This window comes from Cynocephalus volans, chromosome 1 (genome assembly GCF_027409185.1).
Source record: "Cynocephalus volans isolate mCynVol1 chromosome 1, mCynVol1.pri, whole genome shotgun sequence".
Lineage (NCBI taxonomy): Eukaryota > Metazoa > Chordata > Mammalia > Dermoptera > Cynocephalidae > Cynocephalus > Cynocephalus volans.
The window spans coordinates 241620868-241646683 of NC_084460.1; the positions used below are offsets into that span (position 1 = coordinate 241620868).

The window sequence follows — 25816 nt, forward strand, 5'->3', positions numbered from 1 at the left end:
CAGGTGAACTCTTACAACAGTAAAAAAAAAAGTGACTGCCTCAGGCAATAGTAGAGGATGTTTATGGTGGGTTTCCAATCATTTCCAAAGGCTGACCCAAGTAAGAACCAGAACGGTTAAAAAACATTTTAAAGAAAAAGCCTCTAAAATGGCTAACTAGGAGTACTGACATTCTCTTTTCTATAGACAGTTATTGAAAAATCATTTTATGTATAATATTACACTTAGCTAAGGTGCATTAGCAAACCAGAAGAATTAAAACACTTTGATTTTATGGTATTCTTGGATATTTAACAGTACCTAACAAGCTTTAAGGAGCCATGGCTTAACAGCCAAGTGGGTATGAGGAATTGTTTTTGTTGAGCCAGGATAAGGGGGGAAATTTATAAATGCTCTTGAGCATAACCAAGTTCTGTGAATTCGGGAGTATCTGGAGGCTTTTGGCTGCAAGTAACAGAATACTCAGGTAAAAGTGACTTAAGCAATGAGGGCATTTAATTCTTAAACAAAACAAGAAATCTGATGGGAGGCTGATCTAGATTGGTCAATAATAGATTGGCTAATAACAGTTAGGCGTTGCTTCTCTACCCATCTCTTGGCTTTCCTCTACCATAACTCCAAATACAGTTCTTCACTAAATCTATTTTCAAATAAAAAAGGAATGATGTCCAGAAGGCCCTGGAATTCACCCCAAGTCGTCACAACAGGAGGAAAAGAGAGTGAATATCTCTTCTTGTCTCCCTCTTTGTATCCAAGAAGAAAATTATTCCCCTAAAGCTCTGCCAATCCCTCTCCTGAGACCTCATATTTCCCAGGCAAGAGTGGCTCATAACCTACCCCGTCACTGGCAAAGAAGGAGTGGGAAATCAGGATGAATTGAGACCAATAACGATTCATTTCCTGGAGCTAAGCACACTCACTCTCTATTGAACAAAATTGAGATTTTGTTAGCAAGGAAGGGGGGGCAGGTAGGTGGATATGTGAGGTGGTTATGGGTAAACAGTCAACAGTGTTTGTGATATTTAGAATCATGAGCAGGTGAAAGGTGGGACATTGGTTCCAGTACCTGAATTGGTCACTACTATTCAAAGCGTGCGTAAGAAGAAGATACATCTTTCATTTGTTCTGTCGTTCAAACTGTATAAAGACCTCAGTCAAACCAGCTATGATATGTGGCTTTGTAGGAGTTAAGCCACAGGATAGGTTCCTTCCTTGGAAATATAACTCGGCCAAGTCTATTCCTTAGAAATACAGCTCTTTACGAAATCTATTTTCAAGTAAGTAAAAAAGGAATGATGTCCCTAAGTCCCTGGAATTCACCCCCAAATGACACAAATACAATAAGCCAAATGGCTGAAATCGCTTACACACAACATTTGACCAAAGCAAATAAGCTTGCTCTCACGCTGTGATCAGAAGAGCAGCAAACTGGAGGCTTTGTTCGAAGCAAAGAGAACACTGAATTCTAAAGACAAGGGTCCTTAGAGAGGAAGAAAGACATTAGTAAACAGGGCTAGCTAATCCACTCAGGCAAGAGCCTTGAAAGTTCAAGAGGTGGTCTCTTGTCTGCACTTTCATGGGATTTCAAAAGATTGAAATGAAAGGCTATGAACTGTACACACCAGTGCCCACCCCGTCTGTTCACATCACTGACACCCCAAGCCAGGACAGCTATGCTCCACTGAAGGGACTGAAACTTTTCGGAAGAAAGGTAGTTGCCCTGAACAGAAACTGCTCAGATTTGGCAGGCCTCTTGAGAGCAAGAACTGAGGGATATTATCACAAAAATAGAAAGATAAAAGGCAGAGCCTAGTGAGAAATTACCTTAAACTTGTCTGTCTTATTCCCTGGAAAAAGGCAGAGAAGAGGGGCAGGAGGAGTCAGAGGTACGCGTTCTCCCAGGACGGCCACTGAGCTGGGACGTGCAGGTGCACCGTCCAGGGGCACTGAACGTTGGAATCCTTCTGAGGTAATTGATACATGGTTGACTCAAACTCCAAGTGCTCCTCCACCTCCCCAGGATCCAGTGACTAACGGGTTCATGAATGGGGGTCTCAGCTCTTGGAACCTAGATTAAAAACACAAAAACGAGGGCAAGTTGAAGAGGACTATGTAAAAACCTCTACCTTCCTTCATGGCCACTGTCTGCACACCCCCTGTGCTGAGGGCTTCAACTCAAACTTCACTGAGAAAACGGAAGCTACACATCCCCATGTCTTCCCTGTCTGCCTTTCTATCCCAGTGGAAGAAGCATTCCTGCACCTGCTAGAGGCTCCACCATTGCTCCACATCCCATCCCGTCACTTCTCAAGGACTGTTTCTTCTGTCACCCCTTTCTCTCTTGCTTCATCAGCCTCAAACTCTCCCCTCAGCATTCCTATCGACATCTGAACACGTGCTAGCATTTCCCATTGCTAAAAAAATCCAAATTAACCAACCCATCAACCCCAAACCCTTTGCCTGTACATCTCCCTGCAGCCAGTCCCCCGTTTCCCTTGTCGCCTCATGGCAAAGCTTCTCAGAGAGTAATCTGAGCTTGCTTTCAAATGAAACAGAACTTGTCGAGCAGCACATCTCTATCTTCGTTTTTTGCCAACTGGTCAGCAGCATCTACTGTCTTCTTAAAACCCTCCTCAGGGCTGCTCCGACGTCAGGCTCTCGTGGTTTGTTCCATCCTCACTAGCAGCTTCTTGCAGTGTGTTTTTGAAGGGCCTACTCCTTTCTGAGACCTCTGCTCAGGCTCATTCCCAGGCCCTCTCTTCTCTTTCTATACTTTCTCCCCTCTGGTCCCCAGGATTTAAATATCATGCATGTAGTCACGATTCTACATTTATATATCTGCTTCCTAAATTTTCCTCTGAGCTTCAGACACATGTATCTAGTGGCCAGCTTGAATTCTACTCAAGGGTGTTTAATGGCCATCTTGAACCTACATCCACAACGTTTTTAAATTGGGTTGTTCATTTTCTCATTGTTGAACTTTAAAGGTTTTTTATATATTTTGGATAACAGTCCAGATATGTCCTTTGCAAACATTTCCTTGTAGTCTGTGGCTTATATTTTCATTCTCTTGACAGTGTCTTTCACAAAGAAGTTTTTAATTTTAACGCAGCCCAGCTTATCAATTCTTTTATGGATCATGCCTTTGGTGTTGTATCTGAAAAGGTCATTGTCAAACCCAAGGTCATCTGGGTTTTCTCCTATGTTATCTTCTAGGAGTTTTATAGTTTTGTGTTTTACATTTAGCTCTATGATCCATTTTGACTTAATTTTTGTGAAGGGCATAAGGTCTGTGTCTAAATTCATTCATTTATTTATTTTTTATTTTAAAGAAAAAGTTAAAAAAAAAAATTTTGTAGAAAACAAAAGCAGAAAAATTAAAACCCCAAACACCAGAAAAAGCCCTTAAAAATGTTTCCTTAAAAAATACCGTATAAGTCTCTACTGCTCTCCCCCCACAGCCATTCTTGTGTCCTTTCTTCTAAGTGCCCTGTACTTCACCCCACCACTCTTCATTGTTCCTGCTGTAATGCCCCCTTTTTCTAGTATCTCCCCAGGATGTTCACCCCCATCTCTTACCTGGCACCTTACTTTGTACTCCCTTGAATTTCAGCAGTCCTTAAACCCACAGTCCCATTTCCCTAGCGTGCAAGCACTGTCTCCCCCTTCCTTCTCTGGGATTCAATAATCTCTTCCCCTACCACTCCCTCTCCCCAGGATCAATATGTATACACATATATGTGTATATATATATAAACTTCATTTCTTGACATAAGCTCCATCAAGTTCAAGACACTTTTGTAAGCAACAATACCAGCCATTTAGTCCATCCCTAAAGAACTGAAAGTCCTGGGAACAACCATGTCAATGTAGCCTTTTTTTACATTATTATTAAATTTATTTTTGGCGGCTGGCTGGTAAGCAGATCCAAGCCCTTGACCTTAGTGTTGTAACACCATGCTGTAACCAACTGAGCTAACTGGCCAGCTCTTTTTTTTATATTATCAACTGAAGAAAAATGGTTGTCCTTTAAAGATTTTTTAAGATTGGGAAACAAAAAGAAGTCAGAAGGAGCCAAATCAGGACTATAAGGTGGATGCTTAATGACATCCCACAAAAACCCTCACAAAATCACCCTTGTTTTATGAGAGAAATTAGCAGGAGCATTGTCATGGTGGAGCAGGACTCTCTGGTGAAATTTCCCAGGGATTTTTCTGCTAAAGCTTTGGCTAACTTTCTCAAAAACACTCTCATAATAAACAGGTTATCATTCTTTGGCCCTCCAGAAAATCAACAAGCAAAATGTCTTGAGCATCCCCCAAAACTGTTGCCATGACCTTTGCTCTTGACCAGTCTGCTTTTGCTTTGACTTGAGCACTTCAATCCCTTCATAGGAGGAATGGCTTTGATTGTGCTTTTTCATCAGGATCATACTGGTAAGGCCATGTTTTATCTCCTGTTACAATTCTTTGAAGAAACGCTTCAGGATCTTGATTTCACTTGTTTAAAATTTCCATTGAAAGCTCTGCTCTTATCTGCAGCTGATCTGGGTGCAACAGTTTTGTCACCCATTGGGCAAAGTTTGCTAAACTGTAAGTTTTCAGTCAGAATTGCATAAGCTGAACCAATTGAGATGTCTATAGTGTTGGCTTTTCTTTCTATTAACTGTCAGTTCTCTTCAATTAGGGCATGAAGATGAATTTTTTCCTCAGAAATTGATGTGGATGGGCTGCTGCTGTGAGCTTCATCTTCAACACTGTCTCACCCCTTCTTAAAATGAGTTATTCCTTTGTAAACTGCTGATTTCTTTGGGGCATTGTCCCCATAAACGTTTTGTAAAGCATTAATGATTTCACCATTATTCCATTCAAGCAACACCATAAATTTGATGTTTGTTTTTGCTTCAATTTTAGCAGAATTCATGTAGCTCTGTTAAGGGCTCTTTTCAAATTGATGTCTTATCCTTCTTAGTGTCTCGAACTAGATCCTGTTCAGACATGTTATAACAAGTTAGTATGAGTTTATTTTGGTGTAAAAAATATTTTGAAATCCATGCATAATTGTTTTTATAATACACATCTCCTATGAACTTTTTGAAGACTCCTTGTACACTCCAGATTTTGAGGACTTAGTATGAAAGAAAACAATCTAAAATATTCTATTAATTTTTAGGTTGAATTACATATTAAAATGATAAAATTTTGGATATATTGGATATATAGGTTTTTGTTTTTGTTTTTGTTTTTTTGGCAGCAGGCCAGTGCAGGGATCCAAACCCTTGACCTTGGCGTTTTTAGTACCACATTCTCCCGACTGAGCAAACTGGCCAGCCCCTAAAAAATTTGAATTGCACACATGGCCCCCATTATATTTCTCTTGGCCAGTGCTGCTTTGGACAGTAACCCATGTCCTTGCAGTTCTCTGGCGCCCTTCCTGCTCCCAGGGCCTCTCCTGCGTCTGTCTGCACTTCAGCCAGCACAGTTCTTTCTTTCTCACTGGTGGCTCTCGTGACTGGAAGGACTGGGTAAAGACAGCACATGGGTCAGGAAGCCAGGTGATCTTTCAAAATATAAATCGGATGGTATGACTCTCTTGTTCAAAACCCTCTAATGGCTATCCATCTAAGTTAGATATAAAATCCAAGCTCTTTATCACACATAGAAGGCCCTGCGTAATTTCCTTTACTCAATACACTTTAGCCACCCAGCCTCTTGTCTGTTCCTCCAAAACACCAGGCTCTTTCCTGCCTCGCAGCTTGAAGACCTGTCTAGCAGCTTGCCGCTCTTTCCTTGTCTGGTGGCTTGGCCAAGACCATTTCAATTTCTTCCCCTTCTATTTGCCATTCTTTTCACCCATAACCTTAACAGCTGCTCCTCTGTGTTCAAAATGAACAAACGCATAATCTTTCAACTTCTTCACATTTTCAAGTTTTCCAAATTCAGAAAATGACTTTTCCAATATTCCTCCTCTCACTGTAGTAGCCAAGTTTCTCACAAACAAAACTTTCACCTTAGTCGTGACTTCTGGATCTGGTTCTCCCATAGGCTGAGCCCATATAATTGTACCTACATTTCCCCGAACTTTTACTTTTCCACTCATCAGCTGACATCTGGCTTGTGCTGCTGACTTGTGAGCCTTATATTCAAGGAAGCGGAACCCTCCACTCCTCTTTTTGTCATTGGGTTGATGATAGAGAATAACGTTCACCAAACCCTCTATGACTTTACTGAATTCTTCCAGAATGTTTTCTTTAGTTTTATTCTTTGGAATGGATCCAATAAAGTCTGTTGTTTGCCACAGAAATGCACACTCCCAGGTGTTTACCAGGGTGAATTTCATAGCTGTCGCACACTTTAACAGCTTCCTTTCCACAGGTGATACATGCATACCCTCTGTTCTGACTAGACGCTGGATCCATCATAAGACATAGACCCCAAATGGGACCAGCCTTCTCAAAAAGGGGCACCACCTCCTCACATAAACCTTTTGGTATGTTACCTACAAAGACCTCTGTTCCAATTCCAGGTTGCACTCCATAGTACACAGTCTGGTCCTCTGTCCTGTGGTCACATCCAGAGTATAACCAGTCCTCTCAAGCCGGCCTTGATCTTTGCTTCATCAGGTCCCTTGTGGACTCTCACATCTCGCTCCCTTGTTTCTCTCTTTGCCTGTAGGTCTTTATAGCTCCACATAAAAATGCTCTTTTGTTTTGAACATACGATAAGTCACTTTGAACTGTTGTAGTACAGACAGAGCTCCTTCATTAAATTCTCTGAGAGCATCAGCTGCTCCTTCGTCAAGATCGACACAAGCTACCAATCCTGTCTGAAGCATGTCAAGTCTTTCTGCCACCTTCTGTGGGAGGCCTGCCTCTATCAGTGTCTTGTAGCGTTCTGTGTGAGTTACACTGGAAGTATCCATTGGTTCTTCCTTTTCTCTTAATGGTTCTTCCTTTTCTCTTCCATTCACCCGACTAGGCAGGCGACCTGCCCGAAGCAGCGAGGCACTTTGAAAAGGACTAGAAATGGCGTGCGCGCCACCCCTCGCCCGCTCCCCGGCAGAGACCATCCCAGACCCCCCGGGTGACTGAGGTTACTTCTAGTTCACTCTTCATTTCGTTCTGTAACTTACTTTTTCACAAAGCAACAAGAATAAGAAATCTTTCTAAGCCAGCTCCTATAGATGTACTTTATTCTTTCTAATGGCTGATGGTATTCTTTTGTATGAATGTATCATAATTCATTTCACCATTTCCTCATATTATTGGATATTTAAATTGTTTCCAGTTGTTTTTGATATTACAATTGAATCTTATTACAGTTGATACAGATTTCAATTCTTTGGATCACAGAAAATAATTTGCCTTCTCATCTATGGGAACCAGTATTTTATAATAGTTTGTGAAATAATGTATTCTGTTCAATTGTGAAGTTTGCTCATCTTAAACATTAACAATTTTTTATATATTGCTATCATCTCTAACCAACATCTTTAAATTTTTAACATACATACATACATAAATACTTTATAAAGACAATATTGCCAATAACATTGCGTGTATAGGGGCTTTACCAACCAACCATTTAATTGAAGGATGCATTTTTTTTTTTTTAAATTGAGGTATAACTTAAAGTGTACAAATCTTGATTGTACAGCTCAATGACATTTTTATACATGTATACATCCGAGTAACTGTTCTCCAGATAAAAACATATAATACTTTCTACACCCTAGCAGGTTGAGGGACAGCACATTTTCATTGAATAAGACACTTTTTTTTCCCTCCAAATTTCCACAATTTTCATTTCTTTTTTTCTGGCAGCTGGCTGGTATGGGGATCCAAACCCTTGACCTTGGTATTATAACACTGTGCTCTAACCAACTGAACTAACCTGCCAGCCCACAATTCTCATTTCTTTAGGATGAATACTCCTTTTTGATTCTCACAGTACTTATAATTTGGAGAAGAGAGAATAAAGTAAAGAAATAGGGGAATCACAACAGTCTGTATTGGGTATTTTCTCATCTCGATGTATGCCTAATACTTATTTTTTTAAAGAAACTGCTCATAAGTACAGTAGGCTGGAATAATAGGAAAATCATGGATTGCTGAAAACTTTCAAGTTTATTTGATCAAGGCTGATGGGATTTTCATTCTACTCTCCCAAACTTATTTACATTAAGGCCAATATGGGTCATTTAATGCAAATAATGCTATACTGTGCTAGTTTTAAAATTACAGGAAATTATTTGTTTTTCTGAGAGGAAATAATGAGCTGTGCAATTTTGGTTAAGAAATTTAATTTCTCTGTATCTATAAAAGAAAAGGAATAATGGGAGAGAAAACTGGAGAAGTAGGCTGTGGCCAGATTATCAGTGGTTACTGGGTAGCTCTGCTCCCCAGAGTCATTCAGAAATGCAGGTTCCTCCCATATGGTTGCTCCACTGTCCTCTAGGGTGTTGTCCTAGTGTTAGTGATGAGTCCTCTGGAAGGGACAGGGTATGAGGGGAGCACACATCCAAGTTTTTAAGGCCCAGATCTGGAATCAGCCTACATCACTTTGTTCGCATTCCATTGACAAGAACTTAGTCATGAGAACTCCATCTGGCTACAAGGAAGCTGGGAAATAGTCTAGCAGGACAGCCATGCACCTAGCTATATTCTAAAATTATGAAGAAAGAGGAATGCACTCTGGTAGACAACTAGCATACCCTCAGATAATGTCCTTTTCTCAGAATAAAATCAATATGGAATGGATAACATAACCTACAAATAACCTCCTTTAAACAGACAGGACTTTATAGTCATGATCCTTAGAGTGTTTTATAAAACTACATCAAGAGGACTAGGAAAGTATGGTGGTAATTAAATGAAGATATGGCCTATTCCTTGGTTAGGCTACCAAAACGGGTTACTGCACCAGAAGAAAAAAAAGGAAAAAAAAAAAAAAAAAAGGCAATGTACATGAACACCAGAAGGAGAGTCAAAGATAGGACATATCATTGTTTCTCCATCTTTCTCATATTTTGTGGCAACAGAATGCACTGGCTTTACTAGACGGGCTCTATGGGCCTTTGAGGGCAGGTCACATACACAGGCACCTTACGAAGGCTACTTCTTTCCTTAGTTGTTTGCCAAGTGTGAAAGAAGCTCTACAATCCATAACACGAAAGCAGATACAGAAATGCTCCCATGAATGGCATCAAATAAATCATTCCCTGGTTTGGTAAGCATAATTCAGAGTGAAAGAAAGAGCTGTATCTGAGAATGACAACTCATGTGACTACAGAGTTCCTTTCATATTTCATTAAGGAATCTGTTGTTTGTCCCAGAACTGGAAGTCTGTAATGCTGAAGAGGCAAATCATTATCTCCTATTCTCATGTGTCCATAGAAATACCCATAATTAAGTATTTGTGCCTATCTTTTCATTGTGACCTGACAGAGGCAAGACTAACTTGCCTAACCAAGGTCATACAACTAGGAAATGGTACAGTCAAGATTCAAACTCTGGCCTCATGACTCCTGAGTATAGATGGGCCATACCCCCCATCTATTATTTATAAATCAGGAATATATTCTAATGTAAATGAAGAATTTGGCATTCTAGTTTATAAATTCGACTCTTAGAAGTTTGGAAAGTGTTACAACCATAGTATTGCTGAGATGAAAAAATCAGTCCTAGCCCTGTAAAAGATCCAAGGACCAGATCTGATGTGTGGTTTGAGAACACTGACGTGCTGACTGGGTGACAAAGTGAATCTCCTCTTTTTTTATATTTCCTAATTGCAACACAAGGCTGAGATACCAATTTACAAGTACTTTGGGATATTCACAGACTAGGAAGGAGATTCAAGAACTGACAATTTTTATAAGGGGCCCCAAACCAGTGAAGGGACAAAAAAGTCACTTAAAAGTCAAACCTAGCTCTTTTATTCTGTCACCATTATGCATTTTCACAAGATTAAAATAAGATGAATTTTCCCATCTAAAGCAGTTTGCCATTAGAAACAATCATCTTGCAAGTCTCTGGCAAAATAAAAAGAGCATTAAGTAAATTTAAGTAGACCAATCAGAAAAATATGAGGCAGGAAAAGAAGGGATTTTCTCTGTCTCTGACTTTCTAAATGAGGGGAGACAGACTTGTTACAAATTACTTTGAGAATATTACATATACAGAGACAACTAGAGATAAACATCAACTTGGAACTGTAGTAGAGTAACATTGATTAACCATGTGTAAGAAGACTTACTCCACAAGTGGAGCTGGCAAATTATAAGTGAACAGAGGCTTCACTCATAACTAGGTTAGTGATGAAAAGTATCTGTGCTTCTTTGGGAGACGTAGTTCTCATCTGAGCCATGCCCAAAGTGCAAGTTATGAAGCTAACGTGATAAAGCTCAACTAAATGCTATCACAAACTTTTTTCAAGCTTTCAGTACAAATCAATTTCTTTTAACTACAAATTTGATTAAGACGGATATACAGATAGGTGCAAAAATATTTACTTATAATCCTAAAATATATTAACTATCACCGATATTAAAGGAGGAGAAAACATTCTGATATAGGCATATATTTGGTTATCTATATGTAACTGTTCTTGGAATTCTCAACTTTTGTTGAAAATAAAATTTTGCACAAGTATATAGAATGGTGCAGAACTTCTAACCAAATTAAACATTTTAAACATTTAATCTCAGCCCCTAATGAATGCAGTTACCTCAAAACTAACTTCTTTCTCTTATGAATGGTTATTTTCTGCAATGTGCAACTATCACATTAGAAGTTAGAAAAAGTAAAATTACACAATCTTTAAGTCTTTTTACTGAGATTTCAAACTTCTATGCAACTTACTTTGGAGAAGACTCAACAGGAAGATATTTGATTTCTTCTCATACTGTTGAAGTCCCTAACAACCCACTAATCTATACATTACTCCAATACAGAAATATAACAATAATTTTTCACAGCAAACTTGGTCAACTATGCCTGTAGCCTAGTTTCATTTATGTTTTATTAGGTTTTTTTAGTCATTCACTTAGTTTTATTCTTATTTTCTCTGCTGTAGTTTACTCATTTTTATGTTAGCAAAAAAAGAACACTATTTGACACGCAAAAAGATCAAACTCATTAGGGAGCTTTTAAATTATATTCAGTACTCAACATCATCCTCTTTAATTACCCTTTCCTAAATATAGCCAAATTTCTTTGCCTTTTGTGCCATGTTAGGTACCTTTATGTATTAAGTTGATGTGTATTTCTTTAACACTTCTCTATCCTTAATGTGACAAACTAATACAGTAGAGGCAAAGGCTAGCCTGGATGTGATTCTGCACTCCACGGAAATGGTCCTATGATTCACAAAAGGGGTGGTGGACGGGGACAAGGTCTCACAGGAGTGTTCACATGGCGGAGCAAGGGAGGACTCAGAGATAAGAGAGCGCTAACACTACCGTAAGAGAAGGCTAAGTGACAAATGGTCTCCATATAACTAATTTGTCCTTATTCTTTCTTTCACAATTTCCTGTTACAATTTTTTAAAAAGTTCTCAAATTATACACACTAAAAGTTCAACTAGTATAAAATATCTTAATAGCAAGCATTAAAGAAGTTCTTAAATTTTCAAAGTCTAATCTTTTTAGTAATTTCAAAGCCAGCAAATGTACTTTTGTGCACACTACTCAATTAAAACAAAAATATAACCCACCAGACTTCAATGGGTCAATTTTCACAATTTAATAATTTCAAAGGGAAGATTAAAAACAAACACTCTTTCCAAGATGGTCAGAACAACAATAACAAACAAAATTTCTTAATTTTTGAAACAATTTTTTTCCTTGTGGTCAGAGTTACCTATGTATATCCTCTGTAATATCACTGCTATCACCTTTCAATAAATGTTGAACTACAAATTAATTAACTTTTTGGAGACAAATCCCTGGTATACTGTTCTCCTGATTCCCATGAAATACTCACTTTCAAGATACAATTGCAGCTGCCCCACACTGCCAGTTACTGTGTCATACACACGCCTTAAAATTCTGTAATCAGCAACCACCAGGTGCCGTATCGCATTCAGCACACCACAGTCAGTCAATACAGACATCCCCAAACACATCAAGGCTGGTTTTGTCAAATGTTTTATTGAGTGTAGACATCTGGAGTACTGTAAAACATGCATTATCTGTAGATTCAAAAAGGAGCAAGCCACATTGTCCTCACTGTCAAATGTGTCAGGCTTGGCATACATGATGGAGATTAATGAAGTATCATGAGAGTAATATGGTTCCTGAAAAGCTTCTACAATTTAGAGTACAGTCTTAATCATGTGAAAAGCAAAGCTGTTCACATTTAGTGAACTTGCTTTTCACTGGAGGTACACAGTGTTTTAATTTTAAAACAAACAAAAATAATTTGTTTGTAGAAGATTACCATCCCCCCACCTTTATCTGTCCCTTCGGTTTTCAGAAATTTTAGTTTAAAAAAAAAAAATCATATGTTTTTTGGAAGTTGTATATTTATCTGAGCAATAACTAAAATTTATTTCTTCTTCGGTTGTTGAGGTGTATTAAATTTGAAGAAGATAATATCTCCATCTTCAACAATATAATTTCTGCCTTGTTGTCTGTACTTTCCAGCAGCCTGCAAGTAGGAAATATAGAGAAAATGAGTTATTATTTTATAACTAAATACATAGGGTAAATGGTATGAGCAGATGCAGAAAGTATTATACTACTTAGGTCATATTTAAAAAAAAAGAAAAGAAAAATGAAATATAAGAAAGAAGGCATACAAGTTCAAAACTAGATTTCGAGAGAAGCAAAGTATTCCTGATTTGGGCAGAACTAGATTTTCCATATATGCATAATCATAATGTATTCTCCACTAAATTGTTGGCACATAAATGTAATTATACCAATATCATTAAGTTTCATTACATGCTGTTTATGGTACATTTCTGATGTGTCTGCAAACATCTAGCAAGTCACTGTAACAAAACAGATCAAACCAGGCAGGGGGAAAAAAAAAAAATTACATAACTGGTTAAAAGCTGCTTTATTTCCTTAAAGAAATTCTTTGATGACTCTGGTGATGCCAAAAAGATAGCTTGCTATAAGGAAAACTATGATCAACTGTAATGTACAGAAATATTTTGAACTATTATTTCCTTATAGTTTTTAATTTTGTCTTGACAATGGTTATTATATATAGTGGTGTGTACAAAAATTTATCATGAAGTTTATTGACTGATGACCCTAGTTACAAGTAGATTCTAACAGGTTGGAATTGCAAAGAGTTATTTTTTCCACTTGTACATTAGTCAGCAAAGCAACTGATTCCACCTGCTGGTATGTTGATCCAGACATGCAATCTGCTGGTAATTTTAACACAAACAAGCAGCAGTTCCAGAAAACCCAGTTCACCCCATTGCACAGCACACACACTTTACCCTAAGCACAACAGGCTCCTCTGTACCCCCACAACTGACATGGTCCCACGTGACCCCACCATTGGCTACTCAACAATAAGAACTTGATGATCTTTTGGAAAAATCCTCAATTATTTTCCTTCTGTTAGAATTTATTGAGAACTAAAAACTTTTGTCCAGCAAGATTAGTACTTCCCTTTGATGCTATTGATAAGAATGTTCAAAGTCAGGTGAAATTATTCTAATCAGTAACAGAAACACTAACAAAGATCTTATACCTGAGGTTAAAATCAACAAACCAGATCACAGAGCTCTAGTAAGCCTATTTTCAATTATCTAGACTACATATAAAATCACCGAACAGAATATGTTATTAAAATGAAGCTTATTTTTAAAAAGTCAATGTACCCTACCATTCTAAAAGGCATATGTAATTATATATTCACATGATTTTTGTAAAGACATGTGATATATTGAAGGCCGTATGTTACTTATTTCTAGAATCCAAAGACCACTGTTAAAAAACTATAGACAATCTAAATCAAATATATATTGGCATGACAAATTAGTGTAAGTTTATATACTTTGTTACCACTCAAGTTTAACATTAATTAAAAGTGTCAGTGTTCCTTTAAATTCTCTAGAGACCATTTAATCCATTTCCACTGCTATCAGAAACACTGGTTGAAAAAAAAAAATCAATACCCATTTGTGAATCTTGAGTATGTATTAAACAAGACACGTCTAACCAGTTCATTTGCACTTGAAAGCAGCCATCTGTAGAAGCCAGCTTTGCCTAAGCAGATATGATTGCTAATAATGTGATATCCCTGTAGACTACAAAGCCCACACAGAGCTATTCAGTATATAGTTCAGAGCACTGGCATTAAATTAGTTATGCTGCACTGGTGTTAGAACTACATAGACATACATACATATATATATACACACAATCTTGCTCTCAAACCTAAAACCTACTTGATAATATGCTAGTAAACATTTGTTAAATAAAGGAGCATAAAGCAATTCATAAATGCTTCATTTTACTTGAAGTTCAAATTTTAAAATTTTATTTTGGAGGTTAAAAAAACATGAAATATTTGATGGTATTCTAGGTTGAAAAGCCAGAGGTCAAATTATTAAAGGAGGTATTCATAATTCATGTATCTTTCAAGTTTACTACAACATAAAATCAACTAAGGATTGGTAAAACAGGTTTATCATGCAAGACTATAAAAAAGAAACATCTGATCTCTGAATTCTAGTAATAGAAAATATCCTCATTTTTATCTTCTTTACTCTATAAAAAAATGCCAACACAATGAAGCATATTAACAAATAATCTGAGATTTTAAAAGTCTAATTAGTATTCCTGACAAAGTTCAATCTCAATACATATCTATCGGCATTGGTACAGATGACACCCCTGAAAAATTAATGATTTGTTTAGTTGTAAAATGTAACTTCTTCCACTCTTTTAAAAAGACAAAATGGCTCTCACTCAACACTGACCCAATTACACCAAGATTTTTTCCCTCCTCTTCTTGGGGTTCCAACAGTTCAATTAAAGTCCTGCTGTTCAGTATGATCTTTCCAATGATACCAATGAGAACAAACTAAACGCAAAATAAACTTTTTTGTATGCTTTCAAAACATGAAACAATAAACCCAAGAGAGTTTTCTTTAAATTCTATAACATTTTCTATGGTAGTCTTCAGATATTAAATTAAATTAAAGATAAACAAAATCTTCCTACAATGTCAGTTTAATAAGCTGAACTACCTATCCATTAGAGGTTACTAGATTTCTCTAAGCAAAATCTAATAATCCAAGGTTAATTCTGCAAAATACTTACATTAAAAAATCATTTACAACTTGTGTATAACATTGCTTCACTATTAGTGTCTGCAAATCAAATTATATTTATTAGCTAAAATGAAGTACAATTTTGGACCTGCCCTCTAGTGTTGAGAAAGCAAATCAAATTCCCAAAGATTTTCAAACAAAAAAAAGTAAAACCATGAAGTTTCAGTAAGAACAGGTTTTATTTAACTAAGTTTCTATCCTTTTCCTTGAATTAACCATAAGCATATACTACTTCTACTTCACATATTCAGATGTATAAGCATAATTTTTCATTGGCTATCAGTGAACAAATTCTTTGAAATTATTTACAATTATTTCAAACCAGTTTACTTTTATTTTCAATTATAGAAAGAAATCTAAAAAACTGACAATTCACACACATTTTAAATGACCTAAAAGCATGTAAGCTTTTCAGTCAATTGATAGCAACACTAAACCCTGATAATCTTATTTTATTTTAGACTACACAGTTTAAAAGACAATCATCATTCATTTTTATCATGAATATCTTCACATCAGCGGAAAAACTGAAATATGAAAATAAAAAATAACTCCCTACCTTGACCGCATTTTCAGAACCTTCCTCTTTAAAATCTTCATATTTCATTACTTCGGCCATAATGAAACCCTTTTCAAAATCTGTGTGAATCTTTCCTGCAGCTTGTGGAGCCTTCGTCCCTTTCTTTGAAAAGAAAGACCACAGAAAACTAATTGCATTTAAGGTGACTGATTGTAAGCACAGAGTTTCTTTTCTCTGATCTGCAGTCGGGGTCAACTAAAACTTAGTTTAATATCAGTTAAGACGTCAGGCATACAATTAGTACATGTTCAACACTAGGTACTATCTGTGCAGCAGATTTAGCAAAGATAGATCAGTAGATATTAAAGAAGTGTAGCTTTGTTTTTTCCTAACAGTCATCTACAATTTTATTGATTTAGATGCAGTGGTCTGGTTTTGGTGTAGGTTTCATTTCGATTTTCTATTCTTCACAGCGGAAAAAATAAAGATTTTTAGGTAACTTTCATGCTGAATTATCAAAGGTTTTAAAAAGATTTTAAAAAACCCTCAAAATTTCAGCTCATCTAAAGAACATACAAAAAATCAATACATAAAAAGGACATTTTTAAGGCACTTCTAATAAAGCATATAATCTATATTCATTAAATAATTTTGAAACTCTCAAAAAATTTTAATAATAAAAATTTTTTAACGTTTTACATGATATACCTTGCCTCTAACCATCAGGAAGGAAACTCAAGTTGATATAGGATGAGAAATGTCTTACAATTATGCCATAAGTTAAATTACAAGGATGTACATTCCAGACACACATAACCATGGAAAGAAATTTGAGAAATAATGGCGACCTAAAGGCTGCTTAATAAAGCATGTTAAAGTGATAAGGAGTCTGACACTATAAAGCACAGTTTTTACAATAAAAGATGTATTGGGTTAATATGGCTACTCACTGATGCTTACCTGACTAAATATCTTAGCACATTAAATCACGGATACTTACAATCAGTCTTAAGATAAACCAGCTTTCACATTTTCAGCACAGAGCATGCTATCTTTCCCACTTCACATACTTACATTTGGAAGTTTTAAGGCTTTAAAATAATACATCTTTAAAATATATAGTAAAAATAAACCCCAGCAATTTGTTTACCAACTTGGATTTGCTTTGACATTATTTTTTAAGTTTATATAAAAGGACCTTGGTTAGAAGTCAAACATTTTTTTTACAAAGGGGAGAAGGGATAAAAGAAAAGTGAATCTCACATTCACAGAAGGCACTTAACATTATGTTGAACTGCCTCCATGTTTCTATCTATATTAAATCAAAATAATTGTAACAATATATTAGTCATCACTGAAAACAGAAATCAAAGCAGCATTAAAATTTATCATGTAGCATATATTTAAAAAGCATAATAAAAGATTGAATAAGACACTGAGTATGCCTAAAAGTTCTTGCATTATTTTTATATTCTGTAATACAGTATTTAGGATTACATATATTTCAAAATATTTTTCAATAGTAACTACTATATTACAATATATTTACATTTAAAAGCAAACCATTACAGTTCAGTTTCTTTTGTCCTCTGGGAATAAATTAGTCATTCTCGCTGGTTGTATTCAGTATACATCAATATTTAAAATACATATCACATTTTAAAAGAAGATTGAACATATAACTCTAAAAATAAACATTACTTCTATGAACTCAAATTTAAAAAGGCATGAATTATTACACATTGAGTTTATTAGCTTTTTGAGCCCAACTGTGTATCTATGAAGAGCATAATGATGTCATATTGCTTTTATTGCTGAAAATGTAATCCGAGCAAAGCAAAGGAGGAAAGAAACACCCGCAACCCAAACAAACTTAGTGAATACAAAATGAAAAGCAACATCAATTTCACTGCAGACAAACCCAGTCACACAGATTAAGCAAGCACAATACTGGTCCGTCTTATCTCTGACCACAGGAGGAGGGTAGACAGATTCTACAGGATGAAGAAATTCAGACTATGTAATAGGCAGAATCAATTGTTACCTGCCTCAATCAATGCCGCTCCACTTTCACTGTTCAGCAGCTCACAAATAATTAAAGTTATCCTGGACAAAAACCTCATCTGTAATGACTAGCTAACCGCCACCATGACAAACTTCAAAGTCAGTGATATCAATCTGAATTCAATAGTGTGGAACTGGATATAGCTGATGAATAAGTATGAATCTTACCCTGATGGTCCATGCACGCACTTCATCTGGGCCTGCAGTGAAAAAGTATTCTAGTTGGAGTGCTGCAAACCCAGCCTTAATGATCTTTGGCAGAGCGCTGAAATAAAATGAAACAAATTCACTCAACACATAAGTTGATTATGCCAGAGAACAGTATAGAGCTGAAATTATTCATTTCAAGGAGAAAATGTTAAAGATGTTAGTAAATGACCATTCACCTTTCATAATACACTTGAAGAGATCAGAAAGCAAGAAACTATTTCTAAAAACATCCCTTCGAAAATTGGTTTTAATTGTATTAGCCTGAAAATATCATTTTCAATTGTTTAGTATAAAAAAAAGAAAAATTAGATCTACCCACCCTATGACTATTCTTGTCCAATATTAGTTATTTCCAGGACTGGGCCACGAAAATAAAATTATTCGATTGAAATCCAATATTTAAACAATATATTACTGTTACTCAGAAAAAATTACAGCAACTGATTCACCCTTTCCCCTCCCCCACCGAACATGACGAAAGAGTTTTGGCGATCATTCCTCCTCAAAAATATACATAACTAATACTTATGTTATAATTAAAACACCGTACAGAGATGACAGATGACAGTTAAAAACTTAATTTAAAATAAATCTTTTCACTCTGTCTCATGGTAAAGAAAGGAGAAGATTCCCTCTTTATAATGGTAATTACTCTGTCATTTATTATTCTATCAGCGCAAGCAATTAAATTACTGCAAGGAAATAGTTGATAATAAAGTGTAGGGAAAATGAATGCTAATTAACCTTTGTGTCATGTTCGCTTCCAGATACTTCTGTCTCTCCTCAGCACTCAATTCTTGCAACTTGAGTTCCAAGGCTCCACTAAAAGGAATGACCAAGGCACCTGGGTCATACTTGTCCACCCACTCTTTAATTTTTATCAACCTGTAGACAAAAAAGGGCACAACATTATCTTGTAGTGCATGCATGACTGTACCACATTCATTATTATCAAGTAGCACATACATATTCATAAGAATTGCACAGTTTTATGATGCCATCTTTTTGTGTATAGCTTTCCAAGGTCAAGGCATTAACAGGCAGCAACTGCTTCAGGTATACGCCATAATATTTTATTGTAACCTAGTTTTACTTTAGTACATTATATATAAGAACTACTACACAAACATTTTAAAACTTTTTTCAGTTACACTAAATTCGTTCAGCATAAACACCTGTACTCTTGTATAAAGCCTCAATTTCATAATTTCTTATTTTCCTTACTTTACAAAATACATATTTTAAAAAAAGAGAAAACAAAGTTCTGTTGTATAGGAATCACACCTAAAAATCCCAGCTGATATTAGAGTCCTTGAAAAATAAATATTTGTTCCACACAGATATCTACATGCTTGATTTAGATCCTTCTAGGACTAACAATTTACAGTTGTCACTGGTTTTGAGGGAGACTTTTGCTAACCAAAACAAACATGCAGAAATACAGATTTTACAAATATAGTTGATCATGTACACTCTTCTTATGAACCTGACTTTTGTAGGATCATGAATAACAGAACTACAGAGGAACTAAATTCCTTTAATCACGAAGTATTTGCAAAGCCAAATCAGTTAGAAAACTATACCAGTTGTTACCTGAAAAGATATCAAGTCTTCTTTTTTTTCTTCCAAATCATGGAATATTATGGCAAAGTAGTAATCAGAACATAAATGAAATGAATGTAGTGAATAATTAACTAGATTCCAATCCTACCGCTTCCTAGCTTTTTATTCCTAGGAAGGTTACTAAACCTTTCTAAGCCTCAGTTTCCTCATCTGTAAAAATGGGGGTAATAATAGTACATATTATATTGTAAAGAACCTAGAAAAATAATGCCTGCAAATATTAAACAAATAATTGACAGTAATTACTATTGTTAATTTTCATTCTCAGATAATCATAAAATATATTCCTATTATTCTGGAACTGAGTTTAGTATAGAACTGATTATAGATTCCACTGAAATTTATATCAAAAATCTTAATGTATGCCACAATCTTACTTAATTCCATGAGCCTCCTATATTTAGACCAAAGTTTTAATAAGTATTATGGCAAAATAATGTGGCAGAAATCCCTTAAATAATCAATATAAATGCCAATTTAAGAGAACAGAAAAACAAAAACTAAATCATAAATCCATTTATCAAAGAAAATCTATCCAACTATCAAAGAAAATGGCAGGGGAGCAGAATCATTAGAAAATTAAGAATATGGCCCACCGAGCAGGATTCAGAACAGGAGAAATGAATGAAAAATCCACACAAAAGTTTGCACATGTTTGTTATACAAAGGAAACTACTTAACATGTTATAGTGGTTTTTGTTCTTAATAGTAAGATTTTTTTTTTCCTTTGTTCACATCCTAAAAGATGGACCAACCCCTAAGATTTATTTTGGAATAAAGTATGTGGACTTTAAAATACAATTCAAACCAGATATTTTCTCATCCAAAATTATGAAAGACAGGTTAAAAGGGGGGGGGGATTTAAATTGGTACTTCTGCCTATAATAACATCATGGCATCTAAGTTACTTCATACATTCACACTATTCAAACAAAACTCTATATTAAAATATTACCATCAATGGTTTAGTAACACTGTTATTATACCAGTTAGAATAAAATATGCTATTAAAAAAAGCAGATCACATACCAAATACAGATTCAATGAAAGTGAAATAAAACAAACCCATGTAAAAGGATAATATAAAAATATCATACACATTTTGTTTTATAAATATGGTCAACATAACTAATAAAACTAGAAGTGTTATGAAACAACAAGAAAAGAAATAATTACTTTGGCTAAAACATCAGTTCAGAATAACAATAGTTCTACTCTGTCATTTTAACAGCCTTTCCTGCAGCGTCCTCTGAGGGATTATTTGCATTCCTCAGGTGATCTATTGTACAATTCAGATGAATAAAGACTTACAAATCATTCCTCTACCGCCAATGTGAGACTTTGATCTGGTGAATACACCATTGTACCTTAACTATAATTGGCAAAAAAACCTGACAGTGTAGAGCATCACAAGCTTAATAACAAAGGAGAATATCTCAAAGTGTTGACAGATGATCTTCATAATGCAGAAGCAGAGCTGGTACATTTTAGCAATAAATGAGCATGAGGTCTAAAGGTCTCTAAAGTGACTGACATCAGACCTGCAATAGCCTTACTAAAAGAAAAAGGTACCGTAGCACTCTCCGTAAAGTGAGTTAGGCTCTTTGCCTGCAAGCTTCACTTTTGTGACTTTCGCTGTCATAGAAAACACAGGGAAGATGAAAAGTGAGTTAGGTTCTTTGGCTGTCTGCTTTACTTTTGTGACTTCTACTATCAAACAAAAGTGAGAAATGTCCCAAAGTGATTTCTAATTACATATTTAATCCTTGGGTAATTAAAAAATGACAATTTCAAGACTGTAGACTGAACTGTATATATTATATCTAATTAGGTCTGATGGTTACAAAAGTGTGATAATGAGGCCAAGATCACAAGTTTGAACCCCATAGGGACCAGTTACCTATTGCAGAAAAACGTCTATTCTCTTGCTACAAACCATACTCCAAACTATAGCTAGTCATCTCAAAAATGTGTGCTACTGGCACATGAGGGATATGGAAAATTAAAGTTGAGCTCAGCACCACTACTAGAAAAACAATTCCAAGCATATTCTGTCAAAGTGCCTGAATAATAATTGCCATGTACAAATGTTAGCAAATGTCTAAAGAAAGCCGTCTAATTGCTAGTGACCAAAATAATGATGCTGATATAGTCACAGAACATCAAATTATATGAGGGAGGGAGAGGAGGAGAAAGAACAGTAAAGTTAAAAGAATCCCAAAGAGTTAAACTGTAAAGTCTTTTGTAGTATTCATTTTGCAAATTTACATGAACAGATTATTACAAGGGGATCCATCCTTCTTGATAAGGACTTGAAGCCAGGTTTTCTTCAAAGTCTTATGGGCCGAGCCCGTGGTGCACTCAGTAGAGTGCTGCGCTGGGAGCGCGGCGATGCTCCTGCGGCGGGTTGGGATCCTATATAGGAATGACTGGTGCACTCACTGGCTGAGTACCGGTCACGAAAAAACGACCAAAAAATAAATAAATAAATAAAAATAAAAGTCTTATGAGTGACAAATGGGAGAGTTGTATTTTTCTCCCTGGTAGTGATTCCACAGCAAGGGGACAAAGCAAGGACAACCAGTTTTAAAACTAAAAGGTGATGCTTTGAGATACACTGGCAGGTTGTGATGTTAGATTCTTTGGCAGAATGAGATCTTTAGTATCAAATTAGTATTAAATTTACAAAAGATCATATGTCAAATTTACCTTTAGTCTTATAATTTGGTCTTCTTAGCTAGTCTTGAAATTCCAGATTCCAAAACTTGATTTTCCCAGGGTTAGTTTACATTTTATATTTCTTTTCCCAGATACTAATTTTATTACTAAAAATTCTATTTGTTCTTCTTCAAATCTATCTGCTCTTTTTGGGTAATATTTTACTCTTGTTTAATGAATTCTTTGTCCCTTTTAACATTACTTTAAAAGTTCCTTTAAGACTGCTCTTTACTTCTAATTTCTTGAGAATAATTCCCTCCCTCCATTTGTCATCTGCTAACAACCTCTCAGGACAGTTGGTTCGTGTGTGTGTGTGTGTGTGTGTGTGTGTGTGTGTGTGTGTGTGTGTGTGTGTGTGTGTGTGTGTGTGTGTGTGTGTGTGTGTGTGTGTGTGTGTGTGTGTGTGTGTGTGTGTGTGTGTGTGTGTGTGTGTGTGTGTGTGTGTGTGTGTGTGTGTGTGTGTGTGTGTGTGTGTGTGTGTGTGGTCATTTTAGCAAAAGCAGTTACGTTCCAAGGGAGTCCTGTGATCCCCTGGGTTGAGATGTATCTATGGGATACTTTCATGGTTGCCTTTTCTGGGGAGATATTACTATAGAGTCCCAGGCTCTGGGTCAGCTCACACATTTTTAGGCTTAGTGCTTCTGCACTAGGTTATGGGTAATGCATCTTACAATGCAGGCCCAGTATCTAATTTCCTAAGAACACCAACCAAATGGTAACTAAGCAGATGTTGACTACCTATCCCACTGATATAGGAGAAGAGCAAAAATGACAGAAAAATTCCTGGTTCAAAACCAGAGAGAAAAAAGTCACAAGAATCCCAGGAAGTATAAGGAAAATGTTTGTTCCCTTGTCTGAAAGGGGTGGGGGGCATTTTTCTAATATGTAATCATGGAAAGGACGGCTTCTTCTTCTTCTTTTTTCTTTTTTAAAGTTAAAGATCTCCATTGTTTTACCGTGATTCTAGAATCTGGCAACATGAAGAGCAGCTTCTTCTAGGCTTTATGAGTGAGCCTAGCTCTAGTACCTATAGCCTGAGAATCTGTACCTTGACTCATTTCTGTATGGACACTCAGGCCTCTAAATCACACATTAGCCCAGTTTTCTGAGGGCCATACAATGTCAATTTCATTCTCTACTGTCATTGAAATTCCTTCTTGTTTTTGGCACCTAGAGAGTCCTATTTCTTGCTTTCAATTTTTGCTGTGTGTTCTAAAACTACCACACCACCATTAATACCACCTTTTTCTGGTTATTTAATCTGGTATTTCTATACATTAAGAACAATAAAGGAGCTTCCTGTATCGGCTCAGCAAAACCACCTTAACTGGAAGGAGTTAAATCTCCATTTTATAGTGTTCTAATACAATAGCTTTCAAACTTTTTTTGACCACCACCCACAGTCAGAAACAGATTTTACACTTTGACTCAAACATATGGTATACAGACATATTATTTTCACACACATATCTAAACTGAGACAGGTTTCACAAAACAATACTAACCTTTATAAAGGAATAGAACAATCCCAATAGTGTTATTTGATATTTTCCATAAAACCAAATTCTTGCAACTTAAAATAAATCCCTGAAATAGTTTTCTCTGGCATACTTTCTTTTCTTTTTTCTTTTTTTATTTCTTGTTTATTTTATTTTCTCTGGCATACCTTAATAAGAACTTTAATGTCTTCTTTTCTACACCTCATGCCCTACTAGCCTTTCAGCTACCTTCAGTCACTCAAATTCTGACTATATTTTCTGAAAATCCTTTAAAGATAGGTCAATCCAGCACTAAAGCCAAGTTATATTACCATTTATGGTATCTTTGTTGAACATTAGAATTCTCCCAAATCTGCTTATTCTACTTTGTAACATCAAAGTATGTTTAAAATCTTTTAAAAATGTTACATATGGTATTTTATTATTAAACCCTTATACATACCGTACACAGTTTCTGTGTGAACCTTTGTTGTCTTCTTTTTTTTTTAAATCATCAGTGACATTTCTGACTGCATATAACTGGTGGCAAGAACTGTATGTCAATATTCAAAAAATGATGCAACTTACACAAAGGAGGCTCCAGAGCAGGTTAATTCAGTGACTTAACATCACTCAGGCAATGTCATTAAGAACCTGGCCTTTACTAAACTAGCTCCCTTCATGTTGTCCATGGTTTGGATATACCATTAATCCAGGGGCACTGATAAACACAAATGTCGTTTCTACTTTCCTCCCTTGCAGTTTTACTCTCATTTCTATTACAACTGCTCAGAGTCCCAAAGAATGACTTCAAGATATCACAATCCTCTTTTCCATTTTCCAAACATGATCTATCCAAATTAACATAAATTTACAGTGTTCTAAAAGAAAAAGAAAAAAAAAAAAAAAGGTAAGGCTTATCGAAGGTAAGATTGTCTTCTTAAAGATGACATATATATTTTAATTAATCTAGTTATTTCACAAACGGCAATAAACAATAGTGGAAACCTGCACTAAAATTAATACCACAAACAATATACAAAATAAAATATGTCATAAATGATGTTATCCCAAAGTAAAATAATTAGCTCTATAAAATCTACAATTTTCAACTCTTCAAAATTTTTTGTTTGAATAAAGTTATTAAAATATATCTTTACTTTCATTTTATTTCCTCTTGTAAACATTCTCTGAATGGAAGTCATTAAGGAAGTCAGTGATTAAAAAAAAAAAGAGGGAGAAAGAAGAAATACCAAAAAAGTAAATTCTAGTCTAATTGACTAGTGTCTGGAAATCTAATCCTTCTTTTAAAGGCAGCCCCATCTTTGATACATCTAAGAGTCTTCAAGTTTCAGTGTTCTTGCCTGACTTCATGGAGTTGTGTAGAATAACAATATAACTTTGCTACTCAAAGTATGAGCATATCACTTGGGTGCTTGAATCTTGGGCTCCACCCCAGATCAGAATCTGCATTTTAACAAAATCCCTAGGTAATTCATATGCATGTTTTAAAAAAAAAGAAAAAAGAAAAAGAGAAAAAACATATACATGTTAAACTTCCAGAAGCATTGAACTAAAGAACTTTAAAAATAAAAGCACATCAACTAAAAGCATGGAAATGTCTGAGTTGGTTATGCAGACAACCCAACTGGTAACAAAGCAGATGTTGACTATCTATCCCATTGATATAGAAGAGCGAAAATAATAGAATAATATATCTGGTTCAAAATCAGAGAGAAAAAAGTCACTAGAATTTCAGAAAGTATAAGGAAAATGTTTGCTCTGAATCCACTGCAGTATTAAAGCAGCTTCAGGTTCACAGTAAAAATAATTAAATAATTTAGACAGAATTACTATGGTCAACAGTTTTTAACTTTATAAGACATAATCATGCCTCTCTTATT

General features: G+C 35.6%; 1 protein-coding gene and 1 pseudogene across 3 annotated transcripts in view; both read right to left on the minus strand.

The window, feature by feature from the left end:
* Positions 1-5685: 5685 nt before the first annotated feature.
* LOC134369378 (heterogeneous nuclear ribonucleoprotein R-like) lies at positions 5686-7068 on the minus strand (annotated as a pseudogene).
* Positions 7069-12126: 5058 nt separating this feature from the next.
* Positions 12127-25816, minus strand: part of OLA1 (Obg like ATPase 1) — a 170993-nt gene continuing 157303 nt past the window's right edge. For all 3 annotated transcript variants that reach the window (XM_063099362.1, XM_063099352.1, XM_063099370.1), the window contains 4 exons: positions 18838-18978; positions 18052-18148; positions 15859-15981; positions 12127-12646 (listed from right to left, as the gene is read on the minus strand). In XM_063099362.1, the coding sequence (XP_062955432.1) occupies positions 12545-12646; positions 15859-15981; positions 18052-18148; positions 18838-18978 (463 nt within the window). In that variant the 3' untranslated portion in view covers positions 12127-12544. The remainder of the gene's footprint in view (positions 12647-15858; positions 15982-18051; positions 18149-18837; positions 18979-25816) is intronic.